Raw genomic sequence first — 10,756 nt, forward strand, 5'->3', positions numbered from 1 at the left:
CGTACGCGGCTTAAAGGACAACCCAACTTATGCGTGAAATGATGTGTGTTGTGCAGGCGGTAGCTGCTCAGGAACTCGACGAGCTATGCTTCCTGTCGGCCCAGGCCATGCCCAGCCTGAGGACCTCGGACCACTTCCAGATGGTCAAGCTCCTGGGGGAGGGCTCCTACGGGAAGGTGATGCTGGCCGTGCACAAAAAGAGAGGTTGGTGTCAGAGCGAAGGTCAACGTCTCAGAAACCCCCGATAATTGCCCGACGTTTTTTACATGAATTTTTAATGAACCGTGACAGCCGCCTTGAGCGATTGTGGTGAAATGACAGTTATTCACAACAATGCACTCGAGTTTCTATCACTGAATAGCTCTGTGTTGTATGGTGTCATTACTGCAGTGGCGGAACGACAGAGTTGTTAGATAACGTTACTATAACCTTTCACGCTAATGTTGCCTTAATGAGGTGCTCCGCTACGTTCTCCGGGATAGAGTTGCCGCTGCAAATGTGGTGTCTGCACCTCGGACACAACGCGTGTAACGCAATCATCCCAAGGGGAAGCTATAATTGTTCACAGTGTCCATTACAGATTTCACCCGGATTCCGCCAATGTTCACTTCTATTTTGACACTATTCGCGAAGGACTCCCCGAATTAGAGGATCAGTCCTCCAGTATATAACGCATATCTCTACGTCCCTTTCACCAGGCACTCCGATGGCCCTGAAGTTCTTCCCCCGTCAGTCGACCTCGCTCGTCTCCTTCCTGCGTGAATACAACCTCTCCCTTTCCTTCTGCACTCATCCCTCCCTGACCAGGGCCCTGGGCATCTTCTTCTCCACGCCTTCCTACTACGTCTTCGCCCAGCAGGCCGGCCTCTACGGCGACCTCTACAGCGTCATCGTGTCAGAGGTCAGTCCGTGTTGCGACGGGAGAGTTGCCGTGAGTGTGGAGTTCTCTCGCCGGAGCCGCGGCCGGATCGAAAGGCCCCCGGACGAATGACGAGCCATATGACAGAAAGGCACGAATCAGATGCAACCCCATTGTGCCGAAAACTGAATTACTGTGCTATCGTGCGGCCGTGCCCTCATTTCTGTCAACAAGAAGTTGAAGCATGCATGATGAAATAAACCTGGCCCTCGAGCGTTTCCTGTTCTCGTTCTGTGTCACAGCCAGTCACCTCCCAAGCCCTGATTAGAGCACTAGCCTGCTTTCCTACGTGATGTAGAGCAGGGATTTCCTACGGATCTCCCATCTCCCTCCCAAGACAATGCAATACAATACAATACAATAAAATGCAATACAATACAATACAATACAATACAATACAATACAATACAGTGGAATACAATGCAATACAATACAATACAAGACAATACAAAGCATATTCATGCTGCAAAATCAGGATTTCCTGTTATTGGCCCCCACCATTGATCACTCTTTTCAATCTCACCATCATCATTATTCTTGTGATAGCAGATTGTGTCTATTGGTGAGGCATCTCCACCTTCCTCTGCTCTGTGATTCATGTTCTTCACACCCCCTCCCCATCTCTTCTTCCAGACCGGGGTGGAGGAGGAGTGCATACAGAGGGTGATGGCGCAGCTGAGCGGCGCCGTCTCCCACCTGCACTCCCTGGGCTTCGTCCACCGCGACATCAAACCCGAGAACATCTTCCTGTGCGACGCCTCCTGCCGCTGGGTGAAGCTGGGCGACTTCGGCCTCGCCCGCCGGGTCGGCTCCAAGGTCCGCGCCGTGTGGTACGACTCCCCCTTCTGCACGCCCGAGGTGGAGCCGGCCAAGGCGCTGGAGAAGGAGTTCGAGAGGAGGCAGGCGAGCGGAGACGAAGAGCCGATGGAGGACTTGTGGGTGACAGTGGAGCCCTGCATCGACAGCTGGGCACTGGGCGTGCTGGTGTACTGCCTGCTTACCGGCTGCTTCCCCTGGGAAGAGAGCACGCACGATGACCGTGGCTACCACAGATACAAGGAGTGGTTTGACTGCGAGGCCCAAAAGGAGGAGGAGGAGGCCGAGAACTTAACTTTTCAGGGGGAGAACCGGAAGTACCCCCACCTGCCGTCGCAGTTTCAGGACTTCAGTCCGCTGGTGATGGCACTTTTCAAGGAACTGCTTCACCCGCAGCCTGAGCGCCGTGGAAGCCCAGAGGAGATCCTCAGCTACCTGGGGGGGCCCTGGCTGATGGAGACAGAGATGGAGGAGAAGAGGAAAGCGCTGGAGGCGGAGAAGGAGGCCAAGAAAATAAGGGAGGGAGGAGGGGTGGAGGAGGAGCGGGCGCGGGGCGGCAGAGGCGAGAGATAGGGGTGTTTTCTGTACATTTTACTGGGATCTTAGATGAATTATTTTTTTTTAAAGAACAATAGCAGTTTTAAAATTGTTTAATAACAGTACGGTACCATATCGAAATCGATATGTTGTGTGAACCAATAGAATTGGATGTGATGTACATATTATATGATGCAGCAGTTTTTATTTTTTGTAAATATTTCCACAACAATCAATGAAGAAATTACTGCCTATATCATTTCTGTGTATGTGTGTGTGTGTGTGTGTGTGTGCGTGTACGTGTGCGTGTGCGCGTGCGTGTTTAATAAATGCATAGTGCCTACAGGTGTTTGAATGTCTTTTAATGCATTTGTGTTTAAAGTAAAGACGACTGTTGATAGATCTTTGATTGATTTTGATTTGATTGATAGATCGTTTGAACCGACAAGCTGTATTATAACGCCTGACAAATGTTTTTTTTTAACACATTGCACATGGATTAAAGCAGAATGTTCCCATAGTCGGTGTTTTCCAGTTAATTGCTTTAAATTAAGAATACTGTTGTGCATGATGCCGTTGCTACAAAAGGAATTGCTTGCTTTATTGCGCATAGGTTGAAATGATAGGGCATTGAAAAATAAATGCGAACAAAAGCTTGAAATTAAATAATATCAGTGACACTAGCAGACGCTCGCCTGCAGACATGAGAAAGTGATGACTTTTGCTGACGGGACAAAGTAACAGGTGCTGCAGGACAAGCGGGTCTAAAATTGGATTCAACAATACACCCCGATCGCGACATCAATATCCATGGTCTTCTTCCAAACGCTGAGGCTGACACCAGTCGTCTTTCTACCTTAAAGAGCAACATGAAAAAAACACCACGCGCTGCCCTTGATTTACAGTTCGCCGCCCTTTGACCTTAGATATTCCGCACTACACGATTGATAGACCCTTCGACAGCCAAACGACCTCGCAAAGGGACACAAACTTTTGACCCCTGACCTTCTGACCTCCGATTGTCCCAACATCTGTCACAAAGCCCAATAGAATGGTGAAAAATGATCCGGACGCCACTTGCTTGCAAATAAGGCCCCGAATGCTGAGTGTCGGCTTCCATGAAAATGTAAGAGCCAGCCACTGTGTGCACGCTGGTCTTGGCAATAATACATTGAACTACTTTATATTCACCACCTTCCACCTATTCACTATATTCACTTTATATTCATTCGTTATTAAAAAACACGACGGCCAAATCAGGAAATATTTGAACACTGTACAGAGATTCATTAGAGGGATGGATTATTGTAAAGAATTATTTAATTTTCCTGCAAGAATCAATTGGAGTGGAGCCCTGTTGGTAGCAACGTGCTAATGTCCAGCGTGCGTGGGTGAATGTGAGGGGGGCCTGTGCTAACCCCTGCTAAGGGCCACTCCAGATGGTATTAAAAATAGAACACCGGCCCATCTATTTACACACCGTGCACATCATCACCTCTCCCTGACTATCTGCACACTGCAGGCCTGCCCCCTCCGCCCCCTCCGCCCCCTGCAAAACGCCGACGTCAGGCCGTCTTGGCTCCCGCCGGGACCGGTAGGTGCACGGCCTCAACGGAAACACCGTGACCTCGGCCGGTCCTTGACCTCTTTGTCTCTGTCTTTTTTAATTTATCTCCCTCCCTCCTGCCCTGACCTACACTCCCCCTCTGTTCCTCCTCCTCTGGGTCTTCCTTTGATCTCGCTGGCCTCCTCTTTAACATCTTCTTTCGCACTCCTCTCCCCCTCTCCCTCTCCCTCTCTCTCCCTCTCCCTCTCCCCCTCTCCCGCTCTGCTCGGGTCACTGCTTACGGCGGTGCGGAACAGCCGGTGCTGGCCGGGCGGACTGTGTACGCGTGGCCGCGGCGCATGGTATGTGTACATTAAAACGCTTTCGCTAAACACGCCTTCCCCTCCCTTCGGGGATCCTTGTACCCGATATTCCATTTAGAAGCTGCCGTTTCACGCCGCGGACGACGACCATTTTCCAGGAAAGAAGGGGACAGGGCTCATGTGACCGTGCGGCGGGCAGGCAACCAGGCTCTGACAAACGGAAACACATGTTTACAGAACACAGAGACAATAGAACGCCGGCACAGGGGATGCTGAGCTCAGATGCAAAAAAAATAATGTAGATGAAAAAAAAAAACAAAAAAAAACAAAACATATGAACATCCCGCGGCAATTCGCAGGCAGCACCAACTCGACCGCTTAGGAAAAAAAAAAAAAAAAAAGAAATCCGACACATTTTAAGGATCACGTTTATTATTAATGCAGGATCCGAAATCTCAGATCAGCTTCCCTCTCAAATCTCTGGAGACTTGAGGTGTGGCTAAAATCGCAATGACTTTTTCACATGCAGAATGACTTCAAAATAGACTGGCAACGTGGGAGAACCAGACGTTCTGCCTGTCAAAAACCGGGTGTATGATGGTGCGTTTCCTACATCCGAAACGTGAACAATATGAAAAACAAGACAAGACATCTAGATAACATTCAATTTGAATTCAATTTATATGAATCCTTCTTGCGCGTCGCTTCCGACAGAGCACGCCCGATGAAGTCTTCCCCTGGAAAAGGGGAAGAAGGTCAGGTCAGATGTAATAGATATGAAGTCAGCGACCAGCCAAATGAGATGACCAGGTGAGCTGGGATGGAAGACTTATAGCCGAGAAAGAAGTTAGAAATACGGGAACACATAAATAGCTCAAACGGCCCATGTCTGAAATGTATCTCCTACGGAAACTACGGGAGACATCTTGCTTTAATACTTTGCCCTCCGCCCTCCCACTCTCAGACTACTTCACTCTGGCCGCGGTGCCACCACTTTAGCTGGACCGGCCAGGTCAAGACGGAAGGAGCCAACGGTCAGATCAGCTGTTAGAGCCTCGAATGACGTCTTTTACACAGCGAGAAGCTTGTGCTGATTGCCATGCAAGTTCAAGTTCAAGAGCTTATTTGGCGTTCATAAAGACTGTCCGTATGATGGGTTTGATGGGAGAATAAGAGCGAATTGAGACGTGCACGTCTTTCGTGTGTATTTGCCGGCAGGTTCATGTGATTCACTTGAAAGTGAAAATCTGTGAGATGATGTACTGTACTGTAGGTATTCTTTTGTTGAAAAGTCACCCATCTGATTCTTTTTGTAGGTGGCAATTAAAAAAAAGAAAAGGCCATTCACCGTACAGTGTTTGCATTGTGATGGTTCAACTGTTGGTGGCGGGGTCCGCCTTCCCCGGCAAGGAGGCAAAGATCAGTGAAAGTAAAAAGGCAGCCACACCTTCCTCTCTGTGCTCAGTAAACCGTCCGTGCGGATGAACGGTCGCCGAAAAAAGGCGCGGCGCTCGGACGAAAAATCCAAAGTCGTGCGGGCTCTACGCTTTAATATGCAAGTTGTGAGGTGAACTTCCATTGGTTTTTTTTGGGACGACAGAAGAGAGCGAGGGAGAACGAGGGAACGGGAGGTCTGACGGTCAAGGTCGTGCGGAGAGAGGGCGGAGGCCTCGTGCGGCGCGGGAGAGGAATGCCTTCCCACCGATAAACAAGTCGAGAGATTATCATGTGTTTACTATCGGACATGCTTCCCCCTCGCCGCGATCTTTGGTTTCGAGATGCTTTATCCCCCGAATCCAACACCCCCTCCCCAAGCCCCCACCACCCCTTGTGTTTTTCCTCCTTCCCCGTCTCCCTCCGTCTCCTTCTTCTCCGTGTGCAGGACGGCAGCTCCTTGCGTCTCCTCGAACCGACCCCTCCGCCCGCTCTGCCTACATCTGTCAAGTTGTCATCGGCCCTCACCCGGCCGACCTTGTTAGGGCAGCCCCGCCGGCACTCACCTCAGAATCCACGTAGCCCCGATATGTCAAGGGGATGATGAGTGTCCCCCGCCTGGAACTGCCCCCGGGGCCCATGCTGCAGAGTAGGAGCCGGCGGGAGTTTTTGCAGTCTGTGACTCCGGGGGTATGTGCGGCAATATTTATGTCCGTCGAGCCCGTCAAAGCCCGCGGAGCGTCGGGTTTCCGTCCGCTCGCAGCCATAATGGCCCCAGTGAGACCGCGCTATTCATCGCAAATAGTCTCTGAGACAAAGGGCGCGGCGGTATAGCGGTGATTACCGACCCTCATCTGTTCGAGGGGGACCGTGATTGAAGACTTAAACAGGCATTAGCATATTTACTCCATGGGCGACAGCAAATGGGCTGCAAAAGGATTGGCTGTGGTACCTCTTTATTTTCACGTCTGTCTGTCCGTCCGTCTACCTGTGCATCCGTCCATGCATTTTCACCCACTCGATCCAGTTCACGATCGCAATGCGGTCAATTTTGTTATATACCTTCTATCTTTTAATCCTCACACCTCCTCATATCTATCATATTCTGCTAATCGTGATAAGGGATGCGTGTTGACCTTGCTTGGCAATTATGAGCTTTTTACTCTCTTTTTTAAGCCATTTAAGATGCAACATAGCCTGGGTTTCATTCTTTACCCTTGTAATCAACTTTTTAATCCTCCACTTTGTCACGTTTCCAAGGCACCCCGAGTGATATGACTGGCCTTTTTCCACCCGTGGTGTTATTCTTCATGCGAACGGCGCCGCCTGCTGGTGCTCATGCTGTTGCGCACAACTCGGAGTCGAGGCCCCTGTGCGGACTTGTATGCTTGGATAGAGACTTTCATTTAATTTGATCCGGGGCACAGTCATGTGGTGCAGCTCAAGAAAGGGCTTTTTTTTTTTTTTTTCCCCCTTCTTCTTTTTTTTCTACGGCTCAACCACATGGCTTTTCTAATTTATATTTACATATACATATATTTTAGGTGGTAATTAGAATTTCTGCCACAATTTAAACACAAAAAAGAGAGAAGCAAATCTGTTGTGTCTATGTTGGGTCTACAATCTTTTCACAAAATCAACTCTTTTTATCCATCAGTTATTTTCTTGATTTATGAATATATCTTTTTTGCAAGCCTTCCCTTTTGTGGTGCATTGTGTTATATTGTGAATATTGTGGGAATTTCTACAAAGTGCGACTGTCCACTGGTAATACCTTTGGTTATCGGATACTGTGACATTGGGCCTGGAGATTTGCCAACAAAATGCAAGGTTGAGAAAAACATCCAGGCTGCTCCTTTGACTAAAAGGAAGAGCGTTGGCACGACGGCAAGACACACTTGTAAGAGCGTTTGTCACATTGTCTTTCCCACATTCGGGGGGGGATGAAGTAAGAAAAAAGCAAGAAAATAATGATGGGAAGGATGGAAGGGGGTGGAGGAGGGGGTGGGAGAAAGAGAGGGAAGGAGTGGAAAGAGGAGAAGACAAAAAGATTCATAAAACTAAAGAGGTTTCGGACGAGAGAAAAAGTTGTGAGTATACAACCATTAAGCTTCTTATATATTTAAAAATGTATGATTTTATAGGGAAAGCAATTATTAACATGTTGAATATATGAAAAAAATCATATGGGTGACTTCTATGATTTATTGAAGTGTTATGCATAACCAGTGTGTTTTCATTGGCCTGTTATCGTTCCTTTGGCGTTTATAAAGTTTAGTGATGTATTATTACGAGATGAATGCAGAACTCCAGGACGTGCACGCACACCAGCACCAAAAGTAAATCCACCTCGGCATTCACCGGCATAACTAAGAACCGGGGCCAAGATTTACGCTCTTAAACTGAAATTTTGTGAGAAAAAGTTTGTCATATCATCTGATTCTAACATTTTGGGGAAAAAAAAGGCAAGAACAACACTCGGCGAAAAAAGAAAGCCGAGAAAGAATGTCTGCGTGTAAGGAAGGAGGGGCAGTGTGGGTGCTCAAATAGGGCACAAAAAACACATTCTTTAGAGAGAACTCATGTCTTGGACTCCAAGTCGCATTGACACATTACAAGAGGAATGATACAGGGGGAGGGAGGGAGGGAGGTAGGGAGGGAGGGAGGGAGGGGGAGAGAGAGGGAGGAAGGGAGAAACAGGCAGAGAGAGAAACGGAAGGCTTTGTAGGTGTTGGATTATTTTCCCTGTTTCGATTGCAATTTTTACAAAAGAGAAAAACCGTACTATGCCACGTTAGGCTAATGAGATAAGTGACAGTTCAAAGTTAGACCGAAAGGCCTGTGTTTGACCTCTGTTCCCGTTAGAAGGACACGCCTGCTGAGCCCCACATATAATAAACCCGCAACACTGGTAACTATGTTGTTTCCCCTTCACTAATACCCGCCCGGCTTTTCCCCCTTCTAATTTTCACATCCACATGCACGGCACCAGGTAGTTAAAGCGGCGCGAATCATAAGAGAGGATATTGAACAGTTCCTCTGTGTGAAATCATCGAAACACATTTCCTCCACCGTTTCCTTCAGCTCGTAAAGCTCGCCTCTTACAAGCCGGAGGAATGGGCAGCCTTCCAATGGTCCTGCTCCTCTGCAGTTTCCACGGTAACTCTGCCAAACAGAACACACAAATCATGCCGTTTAATTACGTTTGGGTCGCCGTGTGTTTGTTTTTGCTCCGTGAAACACTCCCCTCATGTGGTTTCCTTTCCTGCAGCGCTCGCAGCTGTAGCCCAAACCCCGCAGACTGGTAATAGTGTCCATCGCATAAAGTCACACTTCAGATCAAGACACAAATTATGTTGCATGGCATCTGTCAGTATGTGAGTCATGGCGATGGGTCAATGAGTTCATGTTTTCCTAAGATGATTGTGCCTCTCTCTCTCTCTCTCTCTCTGCAGAGGCTCTTGCGGCACCGGAGAGCAGCTTGCCACCCAGTGAGTGACTGAATGGGGTAGAGCAGGGAACTTGCACGTAAACCGCCTGGTCGAGACTAGGGCTATGCACGCGCCGCTTTTCGAGTGGCGTCGCGCCGCCGTGTTTGATCGCCGTGTGACGTGTCTCTCTGCAGACTGCCGGGAGGAGATGTACCCCTGCACCAGGATGTACTCGGTGCACCGGCCCATCAAAAGGTGCATCGGCGGCCGCTGCTTCTACAGGTGAAGTGCATCCACATTCAAAGCCCCCAACGCTGCCGACGCTGACATCACATTAGTTGAGAGGCTTCTCCGGGTCGGAATGAATGAAGGAATTCAACAGGGCCGCACGTTAGAAACCGAAACTTCTGGGGGTTTGGTCCGTCGCTGTAGACTCTGACGCACATGTCCTCCTTCCCTCTGCTTCTCCTCAGTCTGCCTCGCGTCTACGTGATCAACAAGGAGATCTGCATGAGGACGGTGTGCCAGGACGACGAGTACCTCAAAGGTAAACGCGCCGGCGCAACCATTTTTCATTTGCAGCATGAATCCACGGCGCACGGTGAACTGATCCACACCTGAACGTTCACCTTTTTTCCAGCCGAGCTGTGCAGAGAGCTGTCCGGATGGCCCAAGCGTCTGCAGAGGTCAACCAACTGGAAACGCTGCCGCAATCTCAAAACCTGGGCCGGCAAGGCCTGAGGGGAGCCAAGATGGCGGCTGCTGGCGCGGAGCCGCAACGCAGAGGCGTCCGAATAAAAACTACCCGCGACACCGTTAATTCACTTCTCACACGCAACGTAACACATCACACTTAAGTTTAGAGTCGTGTTAGCTCTTTCATTCACACACACACACGTTCACGTCTGAACATTGACGGTGTTTGTGGTATTTTTTTGTACGTCAACGTTTTTAGACTCAACGTCCTTCGTTATTGTCTATTCATTAAATGGAATGTACTGTAATAACAGACCTGTGGTAAGCTGTCAATCTTTTCAAGACTTTCCAAATACCTCTATTATTGCATCGCTATTTGTAATCCAAAATTCACTGAGAGCCAAAAAAAAACCCCCAAAAAAACAGGCAAAATTATATTAATTTCTAATGAGGTGATCACTTTATTGATTTGTTATCATCATGACTCCGAGATTATTTTTCTTAAATCATTAGGAAAAAAAACAAACAAAAAAACACAACTTTGTGGTCATCAGGCAAAATGTTTATACTTCCAGTATTTCCCATTTATATGTCCCTTTATATACATATACAATGTAGTGACAGGTAGTTCAAAGAAATGCATATTTAGCTAAGCAATAAACATTGACCAACATCGGGCGCGCGCGCGCACGCACGCACGCACGCACGCACGCACGCACGCACGCACGCACACACGCACACACGCACACACGCACACACGCACACACGCACACACACACACACACACACACACACACACACACACACACAACGCGTGCGATATCGCTCTATAATCAAACATACCTCTCCGTATAATCTTACATACATACACACACACACACACACACACACACACACACACACACACACATATATATATATATATATATATATATATATAAATTATGTAACACTAATACAAAACATTGCACCTCACAAGGACCAGCTCGGCCCCCCCCTGCATTTCATCACGAGCGTCAAAGCAACCGAAAAACAACACACATGGACGTGAAGT

General features: G+C 48.4%; 2 protein-coding genes across 2 annotated transcripts in view; both read left to right on the forward strand.

The window, feature by feature from the left end:
* Window positions 1–2,784, forward strand: part of sbk3 (SH3 domain binding kinase family, member 3) — a 6,211-nt gene extending 3,427 nt beyond the window's left edge. Inside the window, exons 2-4 of the mRNA XM_080005670.1 lie at window positions 57–204; window positions 699–901; window positions 1,553–2,784. Coding sequence (XP_079861796.1) covers window positions 57–204; window positions 699–901; window positions 1,553–2,308 — 1,107 coding nt within the window. The 3' untranslated portion in view covers window positions 2,309–2,784. The remainder of the gene's footprint in view (window positions 1–56; window positions 205–698; window positions 902–1,552) is intronic.
* A 4,804-nt stretch (window positions 2,785–7,588) lies between these two features.
* Window positions 7,589–10,015, forward strand: mfap5 (microfibril associated protein 5). The gene is made up of 7 exons (XM_080005688.1): window positions 7,589–7,665; window positions 8,660–8,734; window positions 8,847–8,879; window positions 9,031–9,066; window positions 9,201–9,288; window positions 9,480–9,553; window positions 9,647–10,015. The coding sequence occupies exons 2-7, from the start codon at window positions 8,692–8,694 to the stop codon at window positions 9,745–9,747; spliced, it is 375 nt and encodes a 124-aa protein (XP_079861814.1). The 5' UTR covers window positions 7,589–7,665; window positions 8,660–8,691; the 3' UTR covers window positions 9,748–10,015.
* The last annotated feature ends 741 nt before the right edge of the window (window positions 10,016–10,756 follow it).

Source organism: Zeus faber, assembly GCF_960531495.2.
Source record: "Zeus faber genome assembly, chromosome: 8".
Taxonomy (NCBI): domain Eukaryota; kingdom Metazoa; phylum Chordata; class Actinopteri; order Zeiformes; family Zeidae; genus Zeus; species Zeus faber.

Bases quoted from the DNA above. Each gene is read 5' to 3' on its own strand.
- mfap5 (XM_080005688.1), top strand. From the start codon at position 8,692: ATGGGCAGCCTTCCAATGGTCCTGCTCCTCTGCAGTTTCCACG. The intron at 8,735-8,846 runs GTAACTCTGCCA...CCTTTCCTGCAG, and splicing joins GCTCCTCTGCAGTTTCCACG to CGCTCGCAGCTGTAGCCCAA. The intron at 9,067-9,200 runs GTGAGTGACTGA...GTCTCTCTGCAG, and splicing joins GGAGAGCAGCTTGCCACCCA to ACTGCCGGGAGGAGATGTAC.